The sequence below is a fragment of the Chiroxiphia lanceolata genome, chromosome 3 (assembly GCF_009829145.1).
Source record: "Chiroxiphia lanceolata isolate bChiLan1 chromosome 3, bChiLan1.pri, whole genome shotgun sequence".
In the NCBI taxonomy this organism is placed as follows: domain Eukaryota; kingdom Metazoa; phylum Chordata; class Aves; order Passeriformes; family Pipridae; genus Chiroxiphia; species Chiroxiphia lanceolata.
In genome coordinates this window covers 42,066,754-42,091,954 of record NC_045639.1, presented here as the reverse complement: position 1 = coordinate 42,091,954, position 25,201 = coordinate 42,066,754, and the positions used below count along the sequence as shown (strand labels likewise).

At 45.5% G+C, this 25,201-nt stretch overlaps 1 protein-coding gene across 1 annotated transcript; it reads left to right on the top strand.

The window, feature by feature from the left end:
- The first annotated feature begins 10,159 nt into the window (after positions 1-10,159).
- Positions 10,160-25,003, top strand: CCSAP (centriole, cilia and spindle associated protein). Its single transcript, XM_032684525.1, has 3 exons — positions 10,160-10,542; positions 18,867-19,150; positions 20,966-25,003. The coding sequence occupies exons 1-3, from the start codon at positions 10,236-10,238 to the stop codon at positions 21,137-21,139; spliced, it is 765 nt and encodes a 254-aa protein (XP_032540416.1). The 5' UTR covers positions 10,160-10,235; the 3' UTR covers positions 21,140-25,003.
- Positions 25,004-25,201: the final 198 nt, after the last annotated feature.

The window sequence follows — 25,201 nt, the reverse complement described above, 5'->3', positions numbered from 1 at the left end:
CAACTTGGGCTGGTGGTTTAACTACAGAACTGGAGGAGACCAGGGCTGATGGGTGTGTTTTCCCTGCTGCCCATGCAGCAGGGGCTGTGGAGTGCAGGGCAGTGCCAGACCACAGGCCGGGAGGGCTGACATTCAGCCCTGATGGCTTCACATACTGACAGCAGGGCTGAATCCCCGCCACAGGGCTGTCCTGCCTCCGGCAGCTACCAGCAGGTCACCGGCATGTGCCTCACCCTCCCCAGGGTGTCTTGCTTTTCCTTGCCTTTCAGCAGCATTTCTGCCTGCTCCCTCTCATGGGCAGAGCTGGGGGATGCTAAGTTTAGAAGCCCAGACCCAGAATGGCCCTTTCCAAAAAGAAAACTGCAAAGCTGGTGACCAGTCGGTAGCGCTTAGCACCTATGCATGTGCTGGGGTTGCTACCTAGGCAAAGGAAGGAGTATGATAAGACTTTAATCTCCCTCCTCTGGAGGATAAATGAACCCTGACTACAGTGGCATTTCCCAGCCCGGTAATGAAATGGCTGATCACACGCCTCTCACTAGCTGGGGAGACCTGCTTACAGGGAGTATGCACATCTGCAGACTCCAAAGGGTTAAAAATAGATCCCACCCCGCCGATGGCACATTTTATATCCATTTAAAGGTGTACCATGCATTTCGTCCTAACAGTCTCTTCGAGACCTGAGAAAATGCCTTCATGTTGCTGACATTTTGTTCAAGGCTCTTTCTGTTTTTTAAGCCCGTGGCTGCCTGGGCTGTCTCCCCGTTCAGAGAGCTATTTCAGGGGGTCTGCATTTGCCCCTGGCTGCCCTGTCCTGAATGAGCAACTGCAGCGTGATTGCTGGCACGTTTGTGATGCTCCCCACCGCAGTCCTACTCCATCACATAGTCAGCAGCTAATGAGTTTATATCTCTAAGCAAGGCGAGGACCTGCTCTCTAAATGACTAAAATGTTTTTCTTCTTTTGGGTTTTTTTTTTGTTTTTTTTTTTGATGGGCCAGTGAATACTTGTTAGAAGAGGGCCGTCCTTTCTGTCGTTTATTCACATTGGGCATATGGGATGATGGTGCTACTTTTGGGGTGGACATCCCAGCTGGTATCTGGCACATGTTCCTCCAAGCATCCTCCAGGTGTGCTATAGGAAACATCTGAGGCTGGAGCTCTGTGCACTGGCCATCCCAGCTCATGTGAGACCCACACCTGGCCTGGCACCCACCCCGACCCCATTGGAGCTTCAGGAGTCAGCTCCTCAGTGCTGACACCTCCCCTCCACGGGTGGGCAGGGGTCTAACAGTGTGTGCTGGGCACACTGTGACTCTCATGTGGGTAGGGTCCAGCCCTACTTGGCACTGCTGGGCGGAGGTTCCTACACATGACTCCTGGGGCCAAGGAGACTGCTTAGGATGTGGATGGGGTGATTGGTGTAGCACAGAAAAGAACGCTTGGGAAGATTCAGAAGAAGGACAAGCAAAGAGAAGCTGTTATGAGTCCTACCGTGGTGGTACTGGTCTGCACCCTTTGAGGCATGTGCTGCTGCTGCAGTGGCAGGGAGCAGGGAGTAAGGCAGGGTGCTCATCGCAGGGGGATACCAGCAGGTTTCCTTTGCAGAGAGATGTTGGCAGGAGCTGTGTGCTGCTTGAAAAGGGGCTTTCTCTGCTGGCATCCACCAGCTCGCACACAGCCCAGGCCACCACCTCGTGCCATGCGAAACCCAAGAAAGCCTGGATAATCTCCAAAGGGCGGATGAAATTCCCATATCAAGCAAGCTCCGCTGTAGCTCTGCTAAAGCCCAGAGAGGTTTGCCTTTGTGGGAGGACCTGGGTGGTTTTATAAGGGGCTCCATTCCTCCCACAGGAGCCTCCAGCCAGTCAGCATGGCTGAGACCATATTAGGGATGCCTTTTCCTGAGTGTGAACTGTGTGTTCCCATCACATTCCCCATAGGAAGGCTCCCCATAAAGTCCCCCTTACCCTGACTTAAAGAGGCAACGAAGGCAGTGCCTTTGGGTGAGAGGCAGGGACGATGGTGCCAGATTGCTCATCCTCCAAGCTAGCATTTATCCCAGATAGGTATAAGTGAGGACAAGCCAGGGTGCCAGCACTGCAAAAAGGGGAAGCTGTCAGCCTGTGCCCAGCCTAGTGCTCATGATTTTCCAGCCTGCTTTTGCCTTCCTGACCACCATTTCCCAGTTTCTTTCTGTTGCCCTTGTGAAATTTTGGAAGCAGATTAGAAACACAGTTTAGCAGCTGAGCCCTATTCATGATCAGAGCTGAGCCCTTGATGAGACTGGCTTTATTTGAGACTTGACTCATCAAGAAGCTGGGAGTCCTGCACACCAGTGGGGTACTGCTGAGGGCAGGTAAACCACCTCTTAGGAGCTCCCTGCATACTCTTCCTCCTTTCCCTGTCCCCATTGTGGCGTCCTCCTCCACTCTATGTCCTCATCAGGAGACTAGAGGTCCTTTGGGACTGCTTCTCTAGGTAGGCTGTGGAAGAGCTTTTAATACACAAATTTTTTTAAACTAGTGCTGTAGATGCTTTAGGAAAAAAAGAGACATAGCTGTGGCAATCTTCAGTGGATAATCTCAAAGCACAAACTCATGGCACTGAGATCCTTAAATGGAGTTTATGTTGGGATGAGGGGTTTTTTGCGTTTTAGACCCACCTGTTTCCAGGGGGAGGAACACTGATATTAGGTTACACAGATTACACAAACTGACAATGAAATCAGCCCAGAGTCACCACGGAGCTGTCACTAATTTCTGATGTTTAAAATCAGATTCAGAAATATGAACTTGAGCTGGGCTTTTCCCTGAGCCCTCTCATTGCAAATTCTGTGAAGTTTTTTCAAGCATTAAATTATTTTCTGCAAATCATTTATTATTACCCATCAGTTTACTGCTTGGGAAACTGAGATCCATTGCTGTGCAAACTGCTGATTGATTAAGAAATGGCACCAAGACAAGCAGGTGCCAGATTTGCGTGTGGGAAACGGTGAGGCATGTGGGTTCCTATGCTGGGAAAAACATCCCAAAGCCATAGGAACAGCTTCTGTCCCCATTACCTAGAGGCTGACTCTAGCCTAGCAGTTATGGTCTGAAGGACTGACCTTTCAGACTCGATCATTTCAGCAGCACTCCCTTACTGCTGTGAGATAGGGAGCAGGTTACAGCTCAGGTGTCCCTGTTTATCTCTCAAAAATTGTGTACTGTCAGTGACAGATGGGATCTCAGAGGTAGACAACCAATGCTAGAGATTCATAATCCCTTGCTTGTTGCAAATGCCATACCAGTCTCTCGGGTGCTGTGTTGTGATCCAGGGCCAAAAGGAGGAGAGGAAGAAGTGCTTGGGATAGATAAAGGAATATGAGCAGGAATAACAACAAAAGTAATCCTGACCAGTGGCCAGATTACTGTCCCAGAGATCCATAGGGAAGAGAGCATGAGCAGAAAACAGCTTTGTGCAGAATTATGAGCTTGAGATGATGTTGGAAGAAAGTATATGGGCTCAGATGCTTCTCCATTGCCCTTCTCTCCCTGAGTGGGTGCACACAGGCTGCCTCCTGCCTCAGCTCACAGAGGTGACATCCTGGAGGTGTTACTGAGACCATGAACTTGACAATGTCTTGCACGTTTTGTGTGTTGTACTCTGCCACTGGGAGCATGATGCATATCTGTCTTGATGACTTTTTTTGGAAGTGAGATCCCACGACATGGTGAACTGCCTCGATCCCTGCTTCTGCTTTCTTTCAGGGGAACTTTAGAAATGACACAAATTATTTCTGACAGACATTCAAAACCCAGGCACTTCCAGACTAGCTTTCTTTGTTTTGAACTATTCCCTTTAAACATGGTGAAGGAGAGGTGGCTGCAGGTTCCCACAGTGGCCCCAAGCCTTTTGCAGATCCCCAAGTTGGAGATGGCAAGTGAATACATGTGGATTTTCAGGGAGCAGCTGAATCTGGATTTACACCCTGTTCACTAGCCACTTGGGAAGAAGAGAAGTGTGGGGTGAGCATCCAGGGTCACCAGCCAGCCTGCTGGTCACTGAGGCTGCTTAAGCAGGAGATAAAAAGGGAGCGGTTGGGGAAAGTCTCCCAATTCTCCTGCCACTTACTCAGCTGGTGAGTCTATACTTGGATTTTCCTCAGACTGAGTGGGCAGCCTGCAAATGAGTTGCTGGGGGCAGTATCTTGACAAGTATCCTGTTACTGCAGGCCGTAAAATCTATTTCCTTCCCTTGACCATTCAGCAGTGGTGTGCAACCTTGTAATCTTAAGGATCCAGGAAAAAAAAGAGAGGGAAAAAAGGGCTGACACCAGGATGGACTTTATTCTTTGCCACTGCAACAGTTTTAAAGCTGGGAGCTGAACTGCATTCACACCATGTGGTGAACAGCCAGCCTTGCTGAGTGCCCAGTCCAGGACTCAGAGCTGCAGCAACAAGAGGACACTCAGCAGTGGAAGATGCCTCTCCCTGCTCCTGACCACGTTCCTAGCACAAAACCCAAGGAACTACATCTCTCTTTACATCTTTTAGAAAAGTGGATGGAAAACGTGGACCTTTGATAAGACTCAGAGGAGTGGCTAAAGTTGCTGTGAACTATGCTGCTGTGCGTGCTCAGAGGCACAGCTACTCAGCTGTAATGGTAAAAAGGTTCAAGTTGCTCCAAGAAAAATGTGAGATTTGTACAAGTAACAGGATTTATGATACAGGAAGAGGGATTGCAGGGCTTCCCCAGCAGGTCATAACCCATGATGGCCATGGCCAAGTTTCCCAGGATCAGGCAGTTCTGGGGGACTTCTGCAGCCAAGTGCACTACTGTTGACTAACCTGCCACACAGAGCATTCAAACTGACTCTTCTGATCCTTCTCCCATGACAGTGTTACCCTATTGGCAGCTGGTGCAGACCTAGAAAGATAATAGCCCATGAAACCAAAGAACCTCCATCTGCAGGATTAACCAGGCTACTGTTAACAGCGTGATGGCTTGTTTTGTGAAGTGATTGGGATGGCTACTCCCAGTATTCAGCAGAGATTCACTGATCTAGGTGAGGCAGAGTTTCACAGGAAGACTGTGATTTTACCCTGTCTGACAAAATTTTCTTGCTGATTTGGGTTTTATGCAGTTAAATACTTAAAAAAATGCAAATAAGAAACAGCTTATTTCTTTTTTCCAGTTTCTCTCTACTCCAGATTTTACCCAAACAAACTCAGCAGCCCAGTTTAAGATCCTGGCAGCTCCTAATTCAGCTGGAAGCCAGTCTGTGGATCTGAAAGATGTGTTGACATGTCATTTTCCACTCCTACTACATATAAACTGTCCATTATTCCCCCTCATTGCCTGGAGCCAGAGAGGGGTGTAGTGGCAAAAGACTGCAAGTCAAAAGCGCATGTAAACTACCCCTGTGTCTTTCTGTGACCATACTCTGCAAAATAACATTCATGCTCATTTTTCATTACGTGCTACTTTTTGAATAAAAATCAGACTATCTCTCTGCTGTTAACTTTGCCGTGTTATTTCAGATAGAAATAAAACTGTTTTCTAGGCCAGGCTGCTCTCCTTCCTAGCGAGAAGCTCTGGGGCTCCCATTCAAACGGAGGTAGTGGAGGAAATCAGGACTCCTGGGGCTTGGCATCAATTAGTCATCTACCATGGATCTGATTTGAAACTCTCAACCTGCCTGGCCACATGGTTTGCTACTCGTAGAGGAGCAATAATAAGGGTTAAGAGGCTTAACTAAGATCCCCTGGGGAAAAGTGCTTTAAAAGGAAAAAGCATGTCTAGAATTTCATGTGTTATGGTTCAAATGGTGTCTTTATTTCATTTTTTAGAGAAGGCAAACCCCCAGCAAAATATGCAAGGGAGGAAACTCTAGTATTAGTATCAGCCACATAAATATTGTACTTTCTTATTTAGGAATCATTTAATAACTGATTCTCAGTCCCCGGAAGTCTCTGCCACGAGGTATCGAAGCCAAAACTCATTAGGATTAAATTAATAATAATGTTTATACAGCTACACTGAGAATATCCAGAGCTGCTATGTCAAGGATGGTGAATGATTATTGTCTGGCACATCCAGAGCTGCTTGGCTCTAGCTGAAGGGGTGAGGGAGGATTTGTTCTCCACCCAGGACTGTCTCAGCATCCTGCCCCAGAGCTGCCGAATGTCTCCGGAGCTGGTTTGGGATGTTGGGCCCTGTTGCCTGGCAGTTGCTACACTGTAAGTGTGAAGATAGATTGTGGCAGGCCATGGAGAACCCTCCCAACAGCCGCAGCTGCTGCTTGCGTCATCCTTAGGCAACATGTGAATTTCAATATCAGCGTTGCTGTGTGTCTCTGCACACTTCTGTTGTAGGTCTTTTTATACAAATGGTCCTGTGCTGGTTTAAAGGTAAACCAGCAGGGGAAATGAACTCAACTCAAAAGAGAGATTATAAGTCAGAGTAACAATTTAATAAAATAATACAATAAGTAGAATTATACAGACAAACAATTGGTTTTAACCCACAAAACCCAAATGTATAACCCAGCACCCTGGGGCATGAACAGAGTGGTGTTCTTTGGGCCCCCTGAGTCCAAAGTAAAGGGAGAGGGGAAAAACCTGTTGGTGAGAGTGCTGTTGCAGTCTGGTCAAGAGTGGTGAGAGTGGTGGTCTCAGTCTGGTTGAAAGTGGTGGTCTGCAGTCTTCCTCTGGATCCCACGAGTGGTAAAAAAAGTTCCAAGACTCCAAGATTATATATTCTCCAGTTCAGGCAGGAATGCCCAGCACTTCCCTCAGGGCAGGGAGCTCCACAAAGGGTGTGAGGACAAGAGCATCCTCTTATCTCACAGGCCTCTTAACACCTAGTTTATAGGCTGAGGAGTCAGGCTGCTGTGGGCAGAGGGTGCAAATAGTCTATTGACAGCAGTTTCTGGGAAATGGCATGGAAGGCTATAGAATACACAGTTTTGGGTTACACCCATCCAGTGATGAATTGGTCCCAGCTGTTCTAACCAGGACAGGTCCCCAGTTCCTTTCCAAGCCCAGTGACTACTTGTCCCCCAGGCACTGTGGGATATACATGCAAACCCTTGGACGAGAGGGTTGGGCTGCAATTTAGAAACTTGAGCAGTAGTGTGAAGGTGCAAATCACCTCATAGCACATGGGCAATCGGACATTCATTTTCATGCCAGCAAGTGTACTAAACCTGCTGTGGTACAATGGAGAGGGTGGGTGGAAGCAGCTACCAACAGTACTATGTTATTCACAAAGCACTGCCACCTTGCAGGCTGTTATGAAGAACAGGTGCCTGCTCGGAAGAGGCCAGAGTTTAGGAAAAAAATTGCAGAAAATGACGGTGTGCCAGGATCTGGAGTTTGCTATTCTGGCATTTCCTGTGTGAAGGCTGAGACATGGATGAATGATTGGGCATTAGGTTTATGGGAACACAAGGAGAAGTTTGGTCCTGCAGAAGGTGATTCCTTCCTTCTCTATCAGGAAGGGGAAAAGCCATCAGAGAGTAACCATGTGCCTCTGATATAGGTGTGTCTTCTTAAACTGGTGTCAGGGTTTAACCTCAGCTAACAACTCCCTACTAAGCAGTGGCTCGCTCACTCCCTTCACCCCCCTGGTGGGACAGGGAGGAGAATCAGGAGAAAAAAACACATTAAACTTGTGGGTTGAGGTAAGAACAGTTCAATAATTGAAATAAAGTAAAATAAATTAATACTAATTATAATAATAACAATAATAATATATAATGACAGCAATAAACATGAGGAGGAGAGAGACGTAAAACCCAAGAGAAACTAGTGATGCACAATATAGTTGCTCACCACTCACTGATATATGCCCAGCTCATCCCTGAGCAGCAATCAGTGGTTCCTGGGCAAGGTCCCCCAGTTTATATACTAGGAATGACATTCTGTGGTAAAGAATACTCCTAAGCTGGTTCAAGTCAGCTGTCCAAGCCAGAGTCCAGGTTAACTGGGGAGCAATCTTCTTTTCTCTTTGGCTAGTGCTGATACAGCAGCCTTCTCTTGTGCTGTCTTCAGTCACAGGCGTTTCTATATCTATTGTTCTCTGTTATTTTCCAAGAAATACCCTCTGTTGCAGCACATGGTGCTGAGGACGTGGCTGGACAGCAGTGGGACCACAGAGGTACCACTGAAGGCAACAGGAGAAGGCACCAGGGACAACCCAGATGCCACTGAAGCCCCCAGCGGAGATAATGGATGAGCAAGGCAGCTCCCAAACGTAATCCCCAGTATAGCACTCAGGGGGAAAATTGCTGCATCTGCCTGGTTTTATTGCAACGAAGTATGTGGGCAAGGCTCCTGCACATCCTACATGCTCTGCATGTAGGGCACCATGTGTGGCACAGCATGGCAAGAAGGTGCTCTCAGGCGCTCTCTCTTGTACTTGAAGCCATTGTGTGATGGTAGTCACGTCAGGAGTGCTATTTCTGCGCCTCTCTTCCCAGTAAATACACTGCCCAGACTCTGCTCCCTTGTAGCTCTCTCACCGCCTACCCCTGTGAGCAGACAGCAGAGCTGAAAGGAGCTGGAAAAGCATTAATGGGTTTTAAAATGGAGTTTAACAGATTTATGAATGCAGATGTACAGTGTGCCTGCCTGCAGCACCAGGCACTGGATGCCAGTGCAATTGGCCTCTCCTGACGGCATTTTCCTGAGTCGTGGAGGGGACCCCTCGATTTGCCCAATGTCCTGCTCTCACAGGCTATGGAGATAATCGCAAGGGCTGGGGGGCTGTGAGGGCTAGAGGGGAGTATCCCGGTGGTTCTGAAAGGTCAGACAACATCTGTGCCCCTCTCACTCATGCCTGGGTAGCACGAAGTGGCAAAGGCTCAATCAGTCCGCTTGAAAACAGAGCTATATTCTGGTCAGTCCGAACATGGATTAAACTAAGTCAATTTGGTTATGTTAGCTGTATTGAGGATTGTATCAATGTACCTCACAGGCAGAGGTGCTGTATGTAATCCCCACCCCCTCATCTTAAAGCCACCAGCACTTTTGTTACACCGAAGAGTCCTGGCCAGCATTTTCCACCCCGGTATCTGTGTCAGCTTGCGTTTTTTCCATTTCTGTCAGTCAGAGCAGGGAAAAATAATGTTTGCTTCCTTATTAATTAAAAAAAAAAAAAAAAAAAGAAAAAAAAGAAAGAAAGAAAAAAAGAGAGCAGCAGTTTCCTAGAACTGTTTCTGAAAATCCGTCAGTGCCCCCGTGTGTCGGAATGGGGACCGGAGAGGCGGTCGGAGAGCCACCGTGCAGAGCTTGCGCATGTCAAGGGGGAAACAGGTTTGCAGGTGCCCAGAACAGGGCGTTTGCAGCAGGCCAGCGGCTTGACCCTCTCAGAGGGGTGCTGTGAAATGTCGTGATGCTGTGGCAAAGGCACTGCAGCAACCCTCCCCAAGGACAATCATGTCCCACAGGGGCACGATTCGGTGCGATGCCCTAAATACGAGGTGTGTGAGAGAGAAGGAAATACCCAGAAATCGCTGAAGAGCCGAGGGTGCGTGTCCATGTGTGGGTGGGCAGGCAAGCAGGGCGGAGGGTGCCCTGGTTTCTGCATTTGTTTCCGAAGCGCTTCACATCCCAAGCGACGGCGGTCGGCTAGCGCAGAGCTGGATTAGGCGAATCCTGTTCCGGCGCTCGCTGGAGACGGGTTTTTAAAACAGATTAGTGCAAAATGGAGAGAGGTCCCTGTTGTTGCAGATGCCTTCGCCTCCCTCCGGGCCCGGGTCCCGGCTGCTGCCCATCTTTTTTGGTCTTGCAGAAGCAGAGCAGAAACCAGCAGCTCCCCCCGCGGTTACCCCGCGGCCCGGGGTGCCGCACGCGGAAAGAGCTGCAGTTGCATCAGTTCTGACGCATCGCACGGACTCGCTGGGTTTAAATGTCCCCCGACAGAAGCTGCGCATCGCCAGGCTGCCCCCTCAGCCGGGCGGCGGGGAGACTTTCCCGGAGCCCCAGCTGATGCAGGGACCACCCGGGCCTAGGGCTGCGGTGCTGTGTGGTGTATTTTTTATTTTACTTTATTTTTCGTTTATTTTCATTTTATCTCATCCAGTTCCCTGTACCTCCCCCCCTGCTCCTCCCGCTCCCCCCGCTGGGCGGTCGGGGGCGGAGCCGGGCGCCGCTGTTTGGATTTAAACGTTGCAGCGGGAGGGGGCGGGCTCGACCGGCGGATCCCGGTTCCCGGCTGCGGCTCCTGGCTCCCGCTCCCGGCCCCGCCATGGTGGTGCCGGCGCGTCGCGTGAAGACGGAGTACATGAAGCGCTTCAAGGAGCCCAAATGGGAGTCGTGCGGCGCCTGCTACCTGGAGCTGCTGCACTACCGCCTCAGCCGCCGGCTCCTGGAGCAGGCGCACCGGCCCTGGCTCTGGGACGGCTGGGAGCAGGACAGCGGTAGCGGTGGCGGCAGCACCGCCGCGTCCCCTTCGCCGCCGGGCGCCGGCAGCCCCGCGGCCGCGCAGGAGGAGGAGCCGCCGGCGGCCGGAGCGGCAGCGGCAGCGCCGAGCGAGACGGGACGGGCGAGCCCCGGTAGGGAGCGAGGGGATGGTGGGGGGGACACGTGTGTCCAGTGCGGTTCGAGCCCCGGGTCCCTCCGGCCAGGCCGTGCTGCCCTGCCCTGCTCTGCAGGGCACGGTAGGGATGGCTCTGCCCGGGCCGCCCTGCCGTGCCGGGGGATGTTGATCCCCCATCCCGGGCCCTGATCCAGGCCCAGCGGGGTGACCGTGCGGGGGCACCCGGCCGCCGCCTGGAGCATCTTACCCGCTGCCAGCACAGCCAGCCTGGCGGTGGCACCACTCATCAGCCGGAGCCCTAGTGCGCTTTAGCCGGGTCCTTGCTAGGCCTGCGGAGAAGCCATAGCTGCGGCATCGGAGGTGTCTCTTTAAAGAGCCAAGTGGTGGTGGTAACTCTCATCCTGAGTCACAGCCACTTATGTAAACTGTTGCCATGGGAGCGGAACATCGCTGCAATTATATAAGCAGGTTCTCCGGCAAAAGCAGTGGCAAGTGGACTGTATGCCAGTGGCTGGCATTTAACGCAACTGCTTTCCTGGATTTGCACAAATAATCTGTGTCGGCTGAACACTAGGTTCTTAATGCCACCTGAGGTTTGGTCTTGGGTTCACAGCTGAGTACAGGCAACTTCGTAAGCTGAGCAGGTGCAGAGCTGAGAACATTTTGTTCTCTTTGGGCAGAGGAATTGCCTTTTGATGTCTCAAGATCTAACTATGTAGAGCGGGTAGAGAGATAACAGTACTGTCAAGCTTCCTAAGTTGGTATTCCTCTGTTCCATAAGATGTTGTCTCCTACTTGTAATGAGAGAATACTGTATCTGGCAGCCATTGATTGGTGCTTTGCAATGTGTTTTGAATTAGCCATGTATATCTATTGTACAGTAGCAGGGAAAACCCTTGAGAATTGTTCAGTTAACTTCATGTTGCCTTTTTCTTTTTTTTTCTTGGAGTTAGATGTGCTTGTTTGGAGTGGGGAAACTAATCTGATTCAATGTCCTTTGGGGCCTGAGGTTTCCAGAATGATCTGTATTCTGATATTCAAGGCTAAACAGCATTCATTGTCCTTAAGAATACCATGTTATACAAAAGCTTTAACTATGTTATCATCTGTTTAAGAGGCCTGATGTTTCAGAGCATGCCAGTGATGTTGGGTTCTGCAGTGAGCTGCAGTCCTCTTGGCTGGGTGGGCCTGTGGTACCTAGGCCCCATGGAGGGGGGGCTGGGGAGGTGAACATAGCTGCTGGCTGCCAGGGTTGTGTACCCCACCTCCACAATGTTGTCCTCGTTTCAGTTGGGATAGAGATAACTTTATTTCTACTAGCTGGTACATGTTGAGTGTTGGATTCAGTATGAGAATAATGCTGATAATATACTGATGTTGTTGTTACTGTTCAGTAGTGCTTATCTTAAATCAAGGACTTTTCAGTTTCTCATAATAGCGAGCAGGTGCACAGGAAGCTGGGAAGGAGTATTGCCAGGACGGCTGATCCAAACTGGCCAAAGGGATACTCTGTACCATAGAGTATCATGCCCTGGAGGGGCATGATATATGAACTGGAGGGGGTTGGCCAGGAGCCACCAATCCTGCTTGGGGATGGGTTGGGCACCAGTCTGCAGCTGGTGAGCAATTTTATTGTGTGCAGCACTAATTTCTCTTGGGTTTTATTCTTTTATCTTCTTGTCTCCCTTTTCATTATTATATTTTACGTCACGTCATGGCTGAGCTTCGCGAACGAAGATTTGAGAAGGCTTTATCCACATTTGTTACAGGCACGTTGGTGATACGTCATTTTACTTCCATTATAAAAGTGTGCTTATCTCAATCCATGAGTTTTTTTTGTTCTCTTTCCCACCCCACTGAGGACTGAGTGTCTGTGTGATACTTAGTTGCTGGCTGGGGTTAAACTGCAACAGCTGTGCAGTGATGGAAGCACTCTAGCTCACCAGTATGTAACAAAGTATTAACGACCCTGTTTGTGCTTTCCTAGATCAGGCCTTGAGGAAGCTAGACTGGGAGTGTGAGAGGAAGACAAACGTAGCACCTTAGTGAGAAGTACGACGGAATTCCAAAAGGCTGGGGAACGGTTGCATGGCAAAAGGCAATGCTGTCTAAAGGCTTGACTTCTAGTGGGAGGAGGGTGGAAGCTATTGAAGCTGCTCTTGGAACTTGACATTCCCCCCTTTTATGATGCAGTTCGAATACATATCAATCTGGGTCAGTTGTGGCATGGACCAGAATTTCTCTTCATTCTTCTCATTGAGCTTGTGGATAGAGCAGGTAAGCCTGTTACAATCTGGATGGGACTGGCAGTTGGCAAGGCTAGAGTCTGCTGGCCAGGGTGCTCTGCTCACTCCTCAGCCTACTCCCTGATGCTCTCCCAGACTGCTCCCAGGGGAAAGATCCAAATGGAGTTACTTGGTAGTCTGATTCTGGTTGGGTCGTTTTTGGTGGAGGATGAAAGCTTGATGGCACTTTCTGTCGTCAGTGGTGGTGTGTGTGACTATCCAGTTCATGCATAGTCATGTCCTTAGTACTATGTCAGTGGCAAAGGGACTGTGGAGCAACAGTGGTCTGCCAGGCTGTAGGATTTTGGGCAATTGTGCCTCTGTAACTGATCAACTTTGCCATTGCTGCAGTAAGGGAATGCCTCATGTTCTATAAGGTCCTTGCTTCTTGTACCTATAGTGGGAGAAAAATCTGTACTTAAGCTTAATTTCTTTACTAAGTGCCTTAGGATAAACATTTTTAAGTTCTGCAATTATTGAAGAGCTTTGCTAAGTCCTTAGCAAAAGGACTGAAAACAATTCTGCTTAGGCAGCTGGACTTAGTATTTATTGTATCTTAATGAACATGCGAATACACAAGCAGGTGACTCATTCAGTATTGGACAATTATAAGAATGTATTTTTCTTCTGCTTAGTGGCTGGCTAATTAAAGCATGTGGAGGAGATAACACAGAAACTACCACTCTGTGAAGCTTCCATTATTCAACTGCCTTTTTTTTTTTTTTTTCCACTCTGAAAGAACTTAATTACACTGTGGGGGTAGCTGAGTGTGTTCATATTGATGACATCTTTTGTCTTCTGAATCTGACATCCACCCACATGCTGTAGCATCCCAGTTGTTACCTGGCTACTGCTGCTTCCTGCTGTTCTGTGGGAAATCTGATTTCTGTCTGAATGGTATGAACAGTGCTTGTGGCCAAGTGTGTATAGCCAGCAGCTGACTAAGATCTGAGGTAAATCCAATTCATAATGGTGTGTGCACCCTGGTTGCCCCTGGTTGCTTCTTTTCCTCATTAAGATGAGCCTGTATGTGTTTGTAAAAGTCTGTGAATGCTTCTGGTGTGTGTGGAGAAAGTGGATGTAGGCAGCTTGGCTCTAAGGTTTACTGGTGTTGCTCTAAAGTACTACCAATGTGAACACCTGGGATAGCACCTGGGAGAAAGGTTCTTTGTCAGTCTATCTTGCCCTGAAGCTACAGCTGAGTGATACTAGGGTGTGCTTGGGGGCAACTTTGGGTTAATTCCTTCTGGGCCCTCACTTGCAGCAATGGTTTCTGGGATTCTTTCATGGAACATGCTCAGGCACAGATGTGCTTTAAACATAATCCAGCAAAATCTTGACCTAAATCAACGGGTGTAGTTGTGGTGTAGACACATCCTTAAAGCTGTCAACAGAACCCAGTGGGCTGGTAAGTAAAAGATAGAAGCTCTTGGCAGCAGTGCTGCTGTCAGACCTGTTGCTTGTGAAATGACACTGCTGCACAGGCATGCAGGATGAAGGCACCTTGCAATCCTTATTGCCATTTTGCCTTCAGCATTTTGTGCAGTGGTCTTAAGTGACAGCAGTGACAAGCTGCCATCAAAACAGCTGCCTCAACAGTATTTGGAAAGTGACTGATCTGGATTAGTGCAACTCAGAAGAAGGTCCAATTTCATACTTGTTCCCTGATCTTGTCTGTCACCATGTTGCAGGTGTATTTGCTGGCCCAAGAACATGGGAAGGAGTAGCTTGTGCTGGGGAAAGAAGACAAGGGTGTCAGTTCAGGGGTTTATAGGATTATTATTCAAAGTTGCTCCAATTTTTTTTTGTTGGAAACAAGCTTTGCTAACAAGCCAAACTAGTCATTGCTCTCTGAACTCTGCTGCAGATGACACTTGTGTGAATCTGACCAACTGTGAGCTCCTGTGTGGATGCTAACTCCAGTACTGCATCATATAAGATCTGCCTTGAAGAAATGATGCAATCTATTTCAGCTGTAGTAGCTACTTTCTACCCAGCTGTAGTCTACTCATACCCACAACCGAATACATGCCCCTTTCAAGAGGCCTTGAAGCCCTGCCCCATTGGTGGAAGTGTTTGTACTAGAGTAGGAAACTTCAAGTTCTGCCAGTTGCAGTTCAAGAACAAAGTGCTTCTGATCCTGAGGTAGTGCTGTAAAGAGACAACGATTTTATATAGAGATAATACTGTTGACCCCTACGACCTGGCCTATGGGTTTAATCAGAATGTTGTTGATACTCTTAGTAAGTCAGCAGAGCCTTTGAAATGGGGATCCTGTCTGCCCCACGGAGCAAGCAATGTTGTGGGAGAGGGAAGATCCACTTGAGCTTTTCCTGCTGGAGCCTGGAGTGGAGCTGTTATGCAAGCAGGGCGATGCAGCAGGGTTTAAGTGACCTCTTCTGGGCAGGAGCTTTCAACAGCAATATCGGGTGGGCCTAACAGCCTTGTTCTGTCTGTTAAGCACTTAATCCCCTCCTGTCCATCCAGTGTGCTCTGCTTAGCACCCACGATGCAGTTTTAAATGTTTCTAGCTTTTCCCCTCTCCTGTCTAATCCCTGTAGTGCTGCAAGCCAGTCAGCTCTGAGTTTCCTGTGTCTGCTGGAGCTGGTGCTCTGCATGGGAAGGAGGAGATGGGTAGGTGTTGCTGGTGCCTGGACTCCCTGAGCAGCTGGGGTCTAAGTCCTGCTATCAGCTGCTGTTTTTCTGTCTTCCTGTGAAAAGGGCTGTCTAGCGATGGCTTGGATATAAACTATAGCTTTAAGTAAAAGATTTAAATAACTGTTAGATATCTGCCTTGTGCCTTCACCAATAGAATTCTGCATAAATGCACAATAGGAGTGAATTCATTGAAAAACCTGATTTAATAGTAGGTGCTTGTAAGTGCTACAGTGCACTCTGGCATACAGCATTTACTGTAAGACTGTGCACAACAGGCCTCTGTGTGTCATTTACCCATATGCTTTTATTGCTATTTTGGGACAAGCTGGCTCAATCACTTCTGTACCAGCTGGAGCTATATCCTAGTGAGCAGCATCCCTAGGTATGGCTATTGCCTTGTTTTTTAAAGCTAAAGTATCCATACAGTTGCAGACCCCCCCCACTTTCCATTATTTTTAAGTCTTTAAATGTTGCTCCACCCTCCTTTGTAGAGAAGGAAGATGCCATTTTCCCCTGAACAGAGGATGGAACACCTTCTCAAAATCAAAGCTCTCCTGTTTCAGAATTGACAGCAATGTCCCCTTTCAGTGTTTTATTTTCTGAAAACAGCACTCCCTTCTGATAATGGATCTAGCCAGCCTCTCCTTAGGAGTAGCTGTGGAGAGAGAGATGTTCAGATAGTATTTTGTAAGGGGATAGCTCTCTGCTCTCTGTTTGCAGCCATGGTGAATGAGCTGTCTTGTTTTAGAAGTTAAACTGTGTGTCCTAGAGACGGGGACACTATGCAAAGCAGGTCTGTTACCACACTGAGGTCACTGCTGCTTGCCTTTTATCCACCCTTAGCTATAACACCTGAAATTATGTGCACCCAATATTAAGGTACTGATCTGACCATTTGTTGTTCTCACTTTGTCACTCCTTTGGACTTGACTACTTTTTTTGGTGGCTTTGTGGGGACATTCAATTGAATTCTTACCAAATACAGCTCTAAATACTTTACTGCTGCTGGCTACTCTTGACCAAATACTCAGCTGTACTGCAGGATATAATCTGCACCTAATGGTACACCTGCACTGATTGGAAGATGTGTATTGGCAAGCCTGAACACCAGGACCTTTGTGTTGGTTGTCAGCAAGTGGAAAGTGTGCTGGCAAGGCTAACAGCTTGCAAGAGAGTATAAGGCTTGCCTTATGGGAATTCTGGGGCATGTGGCAAGTCTTGATATCTTTATCCTATAAGCATGAAGTAAGTGCAAGAGTAAACGGATGCTTAACCAATGTGCTAGGCAGGCACAACTTGTATTTCACCAGAGCTGGATGGATGCAGAAGTGAAATTAAAGCAGTGTCAGATGTGGCATGTACTTGCTTGACTAGCTAAATCACAGCAATTATCAGGAATGATTGCTATTTTGTCACAGGATTGGAAATCCCTTCTGCTTTTAATGATGAAGACACTTGGGTAAAATTTTTACTGGTTGTCTATGTAAGCAAGCCTTAAAACAGATAAACCCCTTCTATGCCAGTGGAGGAATTCCTTCTGTACATACCAGCATATGTTGGTGGTGGTTGAAGATTCTGAGTCTTGGAACAGAGGTGGCTTGCAGCTCATCCCTACCAGAACCAGAAATGGATGGTGTGGTAGAAAACTTGCAAGTTTGGTGTGTTTGTCAGCACAGTTTGAGTGTATCACTGTGTGTGTCTAGAAGAAAGCAGCATCTAATGCTCAAAGCTGTGGACTTAAAGGGAGTCACTAGTGGACTCCTATGCTGTTTAAAAAAAAAAAAAGGCTGTAATTGCCTTTTACATAAAAGGCGTGGTTGGCCCAGAAGTCCCAGAGACTTCAGATCACAATGTCTGTGCCCATAGTGCTTAGTGGCCACATTCAATGTCCAGCATACGCTTCCAGCTTGTCCACACTACTGTTGAAGGTTTGCAGGATGGAGAATGAAAACAGGGTTCTGTGTATTTACTTTTTTCCAAAGTCGTATTTCACTAATGTAAGCAGTATATTTGATTAGACTCACTCAGTATAGAATAACAGAATCAGTTAGGTTGGAAAAGACCTTTAAAATTGAATTCAACCACTATCTTAGCATTGCCAAGTCCACCAGTAAATGTCCCAAAGTGAATTATCTGCATGTCTTTACCTCCATGCATGGTGACTCAACCACTTCCCTGGGCAGCTGTTCCAATGCTTGACATCCATTTTGGAGAAGGAATTTTTCTTAATATCCAATCTAGACCTCCCCTGATGCAACTTGAGGCCATTTCCTCTTGCTCTATTGCTTGTTACCTGGGAGAAGAGACCAATCCCTATCTGGCTACAACCTCCTTTCAGGTGGTTGTACGGTGTGATAAGGTCCCCCCTGAGCCTCCTTTTCTCCAGGCTAAACAACCCCATCTCCTTCTGCTACTCCTAACATGACTTACTCTCTAGACCCTTCCTTGGCTCTGTTGGCTTCTCTGGGCAGCACCTCAATGACCTTCTTTTAGTGAGGGGCCTGAAACTGAACATATGATTTGAGGTGCAGCCTAACTGGTGCCCCAAACAAAGGAAAACTAGTTCCTCCCTAGCACTATAATGAAAGAAGATTAGATCTTCTGGAACAGTTGTTTCCCTGTGTTTTTATTATTTAATATTTTATATAATGCTGATTCAGCCTCAGTGATGATCCACAACTGCAATAACACAGCCTTTAAATTTTCTCATAAATCTTAGTCTACATATCCAGTGTCTGGAGGACCCTTGTTATGGAAGGCTTAAATGTGTGGGTGACATGAGCCTTGGAGAACAATGCCTGTAGAGAGTGGTCCTTTAAATGGACAACATGCTATCTGTTCTGTGAAGTAAGGGTGATGTCTACCACATTGTAGGTTTCTGCTTCATACTCTCCTCTCCTCCATGAACAGAAAATCATAATAGGAATATATGTATAAACAGGGAGCTTGAAAATGAATCATTTTCTTTCAGTGGAAGCTTACAGTATGAGGGATTTAATATTGTACGTACTCTTATCAGACTTCATTTCTGACTGGCTGGCAGCATCTATGTGGCATTCAGCAGTCCATCTGTTTGCTGTCTGGAAGATGCAAGGATGAAACAGTGAAGACAGAAGTTCACTGGAAACAGTCATTAACATTCTACCTGGAGCTATTGGTTATCTGTAACCTCAACAGTGAAAGGCGTTTTTAAGTATGTGAAAGCTGTGTTGTAGTCACTAAAGAAAGAACGAAGACATTTAAGCAAGGTATATGTCTGTTGCTAAGGAATTAATGACATCTTCCATTTCTAAAAAAAGCACAGCTTCAATGATGTATTGAGAGGCTGTGCAAATCAGACACTTATGTTGTCATTAGGAACTTAAAGCATAAATTTTTTTATTTTTTTTTTCTTTAGAGAAAGAAAAAGAAGATCAAGAAAAGCAGGAGAAGGAAGAGCAAGAAAAAACTGTAGAACACACTTCTGCAAAGGAAGCAGACAAAACCAGCCGTACAGGACGACGTCCAAGTCGAAGTGCCTTGTCCAGTCGTAATGATCGCAAATCAGCCAAAAGTCCTCAAAGGACAGATGCACCAAAGGAGAATAAACATCCATTTGCTCTGTATGGATGGGGAGAAAGACAGACAGATACTGGAAGCCAGAAAACTCACAATGTCTGTGCTTCTGCTTCAGTGAATGAAGTAAGTAAAAGCTTCTGTATCAGTCAAGGGCAGTGACTTAGATACGTCTAATATCTAAGTAAAACTGCTCAGGGTTCCCTTTATTTGAATGCGTGGAGATTCTAGCAATAAGTTCTAGAAACAAACCTGGAGAGGTTTGAGATGTCCAAATAAAATAGCTCTTAACTGTTAATTGGCTTTGAAACTTCCATGTTTGACTAATACTTGAAATTCTGTTTAAACCTTGGCAATCTTGTTTCTGGCTGTTACAGTGTTACTGGCTGCTAACTAGCTGTTATAAATGTATTTCTACACTTCAAACAAAACAACAGCAAAGCAGCAGGGAGTTAGCACCAGGCATCCCCCAGCAGGCAGGTGTATAAACACTGCGGTAGCGTTTGTGCTGTGAAAGAGTGACTTTTGCTGGGGCACTTCCTAGAATACCAGCCTCAGTGAGAGGGTTGGAAATGCTTGGCTGCTAAAACGTCTTGTCTAGCAGCCTGTTTTGGTGGGTTGCCAGCAGGAAACTTTGCCTACAGAATGGTCTACGGGATGGCTGATGGATTGCAGGGCTGGTGTAAATATTAACAAAACAGCACAAATAAAATTCATATGGTCATGGACAGCATCACGATTCTGCTGTACTGGAGATCTGTTTCCTGGCTTAGAAACAGCAAGGTTGTAACAAACAGATTAATTTCTTTCTTTTCTGTGACTTTCCTAGTCTCCTAAAACATAATCCTTAATGTAGCCCTGCCAGTGTCTTGTCCTTTTCTTACTACTGATGTAGGTTCTGACTTTATGACCCAAGATACCTGAGGGCTGAGGTGGGTGGTAGCCTTGATGTGCAAGATGGAGCTGGCTTTTGATGGGTTGTTTTGGAAAGGGTTTGAAGCCCAGCCTTTTCCCTCCTGGACTGCTCAACCCTTTGAGCAAAATGTGGAACTTCAGCCTTTCAGCCCTGGAAAGAAACTGCCTTTCCTGATAATGGACACTGTTGCTGAATTGATAAGCTTTGGTCAGGTCTCATAATAGTTGACTGGCTCTTTATGTTTAAGCCTAAAAGAGGCTGATGCCTGACTTGACCAGAGGTATTTATACCTTTTAAGACTTCTAACGTTTCTTATGCTAGAAACAGTTACAGAATGCCTAAGATCACCGAAGGTCTTGGGTTTGGACTGAATGGGCAGAATATTTCTGGAACACTCCCAATTCTGCAGTGCTTTTTCACTAAGGATGCTTCTTTAAGCAGGAACTCACTGCCTAGCGTGGATACTTTTCCCCTAATTGAGATGAGAGATAGAGCTCTAAATCTGGAGATAGAAGCAAGCAAATATAGAACTGGATCTTTGGATTAATTTTGTGGAAACCATGATAATTTATTAATACAAAAATGTATGTAGGTATGTGTTCAGCATATTGTTCAAAATCAAGATCTTCAGTCTCTTAATAAGGAATCTCTAAGGATTGGTTTTACTAATATGGCTCAGATTTTAAGGGATGCTTGGACACTGAGAGGTGCTTAAGAATTTAAATGGTAGAAGAACTGAAGTTTTTAGAATGTCTGAGTAAGACTATGAAACATTCAAGATTTTTGGAATCATTTAAGAGTGGGAAGCAGGAAAGATAATGCAGAACAGAATTTGAAGAATTTTTTTATGAAAAAAAAAAATCTCTTCTTCTGTAATTTGTACCACTAACAGAAGCAAATATAATCTCGCTTGCAAGCCCTGTTTCTTCAGGATGGGGGATTGGGACAAATAAAAAGCGATCCTCAGCATTCCTGTGGGGTTCCTAGGCTGTTTTCCTGCTGTAATATTAACTCTGGTCTTTTAGATTCATGAGTCTGCTCTACGAGCAAAGAACAGGCGACAAGTGGAGAAAAGGAAGCTTTCTCAGAGGAGAGTACGATCAGCAGAAGCAGAAACAGCTTGGCGAACAAAGCCCTCCCCAGCAGACAACCCCTGGATGACAGAGTATATGAGATGCTACTCAGCAAGAGCTCTCTGAATTTGGATTCCCTTAGGCATCCTCAAAAGAAGTTGTGCATATCAGGACACTGGTGCAAGGAACCAAACTACTTATGCAAGGTTTTTATAGGGAGTTTCCAGCTGTTAAAATATTTGTTACAATGTTTTTATCTTGGCTACCTACCTCACAGTGGGGTGTATGGGTGTATCCTTGGAGCCATAACATTTGAAGAGGCTTTTAGATATAACTACCCAAACTTTTAAACAATTCCCCTTTTGGGAATTTTTCTAATGCTTCAGTTGATTTGCTTTCAGGACGGGAGGGGGGGGGGAGGGAGTCAAAGCAAATACTTTTTTGATTGTGGTTACAAATAATCTGTTGTCCCCTATTTAAAAATCCAAGTCATGGGGAGATACCGTTGGGAAAAGACTTTTAAGGTGTGATGGAGGTGCCTTTGTATTTATAATGTTATTTGATTCAATACTTTTACCAAAATAAGTATATGAAGACAGGCAACAGGAAGCCAGTGGGTCTGGTAAACAGCACTAATAAATGTAGATGCTTTAGGCAGGCAAATACCAAGTATTGTCTGTACACAGAAACTTTAAAAACCCCCAGAACAAACCTTGTTTGATTAGGGAATCTGCTGATGCTAACTTTTATTGCTGTTTCTAAGGTCATTAGAATAAACTACTCATTTTCAGGGCAAGAAACAGCTACAGGATTGTTTTGCTGTTGCTGTTCCTGTTGTACCAAATAACTAATGTAGACAATCATTATCTGATAGCTACTGCTCAATATGCAGTTGCTTGTTCTACCAGTATCGAGTTGTGCCACCGTACTAACCTTGTGGTCACACTTAAGTCTACACTTAATCATGTAAATTCATTGAAGGAGAGGGCTGGCTCCTTTCTAGCGAAGTCTATTTTTAACACTTCAGAATATCTATTATGCTCAGTGGGGGTCAGAGTGCAATATGCATTCCATGTGAAGGTACTATACAAGTACATTGTTAAAGGGTTTAAACTTGAAAAATGTGTTGATAAAACTCATAGATGAAGTCCCGAGAAGCTTTCTGCCTCTCAGAATTGGTGCAGAACCCCTCACTGTGGGGGGATGGGGAGGGGGCAAGGGCTAGGGGTAGGAGGGGTGTATCCTTTAGTAAACAAGAACATATAACTGAGTTTGAACATCTTCACTTCGTAGGTCCTACTTCTATGTAGTAAGAGAGTCATTGTGATATCCTCAGTGGTTATTTCCCTCATGTGGCTGTAAAATATCTTTTCAGTTTTATAACCACGCTTTAAGCAGATTATTGCTGTAGTTGTGAGCTTCAAAGTTTTGTTCAGGTATGTTGTGTGTTAGTTACATATGTTGGTTATCTCAGTTTAACTGTTTTGAAGCTTGTGTTTTTACAGGCTGGACACTTTCCCACAGGAAGCACACTTGCACTTCTGCAGCAGAAGCCTGCACTAGTTTTAGCTTCATTCTCAGTGACAGGCCGGACTCTAGAATTACTTTTGCAACACAGTACACACACTCAGTGAAAAGGTTGATTGTGTTATTGAAAGCAATTGCACAAAGGGACCAAGTACTGCTGCCTCCTAGTGTCAATTATATTGCATCGGTAAAGGTTCAATTACTCACAATTTTAATCTCACTAAAAAGTTCTAGAATACATGAAATTGTAATCTGATTTTTAAACTTGCCTTTTAAGCATAAAGCTATAAAAATACAACTCTTTTTCAAGGTTACCTATTTAAGATCTTATAGCTTTTAAGTCTGGGAATGCAAAGTATGATTAAGAATGTCTTATACGCAGCAAAATCCCTGTATTTCAACTTCTAATAAACCACAGGCTAGAACTTCCTAAAGCTATAGAACAGTGCCCAAGACTGGGAAAATGATTCCAGAGGATGCCTTTGCTCCATGAGATTGTTTTAATTTCCTTTTATGCTGTGTTTTCCTCTTTAAATAGCTGCTGTAAATATGCTTAGGTTGCTTCTGATGCTGGTTCAATTTGGAAAGCCACCCTAGCTTTGAACAACAGTGTCAGTCAAAGTACCAGTTCAGTAGTGTTTAACAGCCTTATTCAATAAAAACTCTGCCTGTTCCTGTTGCTCACAGGCTTTGTAGGCTTTCTGTAACTACAGCATATGGACTGCATTTTGTCACATTCAACAGTTTCCATGATTGTGTAGGGCAGGACTCACCTTGCCATGCTTTTGAAGACAGCTTCTACGGTTCTCTTCTCCCACAGAGAATGGAGGAGCCAAGATGACTATCGTGCCTGCCTTAAGTATCCACTTTCAGAGAAGATGTATCTCCTGTTAGGTGTTGGTTTTTTCAATAATTAGAGGAGGCTTACATGTCTTCTGCCTTGAATATTGGGTACCAAACTTTAAACATCTCAAATAGACTTGTTCTAGGTGTTCAATAAAGCATGAGAATTTTCAACAGCAGCAAGGCTGCTGTATACTGAGGAGACCATCTAGTTCTAATCCTTGTCCAGTCAAGAGCTGTTCCCCACTTTTTAGAAGACAGTAGAGACACTCATTAGGTCACGAGTCATTGTTTTGCTTTTCCAAATGGTCTGTAGCTAAAAATAATCCCTGGGTGCTATGTTGGTACTATCTTGGTTTAAGTAATAAAATGCCTGAAGTGAGGGGTAAATTATTCTGTGAATCAGGCAGCCTTCCTGCACTTGGGCATTATTTGAGTAAAAAGCTAGTAGTTTGCTTAGACTATATGAAATAGTATAGTTCTGGACACTGCAAGCTGTATGTGCAAAGTATTTGGTCTGAAAACTGTTGGTGTTGTGATATTAACAAATGAAAAGCCAACTGAATTGTAAAGCAGAACTTTTCACATGTAAAAGCTTTAATTATATTCCATAGATTCTTACAGGAGGTGGCTGTTTTGCTTCAAATTGGACTCACTAAAAAATTGATAGTAAATATCTCTCTACCAATTAAGGAAGTTCTGAACTCTGCCTTGCATGGACTCTTGAATTCAGTCAAGTGAAGAATGCTTCTCACTCCTGTTTTAGAAATAAAACTTTTCTGATAAGAACACAGTAAACTTTCAGTTCTCCAAAGTCTTCATGAAAATAACTGTTTATTCCTTTTTGCTTCTGAAAGTACTTAGCTAAGTGAAACAGGAATTTTACAGTGTGTAATGCTGCAATTTAATTATAGTGTTGTGAAGACTAGTGTTTACAGTGTAAAATGTTACCATGAAAACTGCGTTAAGAATGTCCCTGTAAAATACAGTAGCATGCCTGTTCAGTCACTGCTGTCACATCTTTGCAACTATGAAATACTGACTTTTCCACTGGATGCTGAGATAGTCAAGGTGATCACTAAACTTAGAGCCAAACTTAACAAAACGGAGGGACAGACCTGAATTTTTGGTAAGTATTTTATCCAGGTAGCAAATATACATTTAAATTGAATTTTTAACGTGTAGGGAAGTGTATCTGCTTTCATTTTTTATGGTATAATGCAGTGCCACTGAACTATAAAGGCCTCTCTGACTTTTTTTTACTGGGATAGGGACCAAATGCTAGCAATCTGAGGGCCTTATGTGTGGGAATCTGGATGTTCCAGTTTGTTTTCCAGCTCAGATGGCACACTCAGCAGCAAAGCCATATATGGAGCCTGATTCAACACCTTGACAGTAAGCCCCCCATGAAATTAGGGGTATAATTGAATGGGAAGCTGCCTCAGCTATTGTTAGCACTGAATTCACTTTAAAAACAATAGGGAAATACCATCTAAGCTTGAAGCAATATGTGTTTTTTAAAGTTTTTAAACAGTATTTGTTTTTAATGCTTCTGTATTGTCTATATTTAATAGCATAGTGTCAACTTGTACACGTGAATAAAATGAGTGACACAAAGTGCCTTGACTGCTTCTTCTTTCCTTTTTGGGGGTCTCAGATTTTTCTCCCTTACAGGGTGCTTTAGTTCCTTAATATTCTTTCCTGATGTGGATCACTTTTTTTCCCCCACTATAATAAGAAAAAAAGAGCTCTAACGTGGTCTGAAGTGCCTTCATGCTGAAGGCATTCCCTTTGGGAATCTAAATTTAGAACTTTGGG

Coding starts and splice junctions, on each gene's coding strand:
- CCSAP (XM_032684525.1), top strand. CDS start 10,236: ATGGTGGTGCCGGCGCGTCGCGTGAAGACGGAGTACATGAAGCGCTTC. Junction 10,543..18,866: donor GACGGGACGGGCGAGCCCCG/GTAGGGAGCGAG, acceptor TTTTTTCTTTAG/AGAAAGAAAAAGAAGATCAA. Junction 19,151..20,965: donor CTTCTGCTTCAGTGAATGAA/GTAAGTAAAAGC, acceptor CTGGTCTTTTAG/ATTCATGAGTCTGCTCTACG.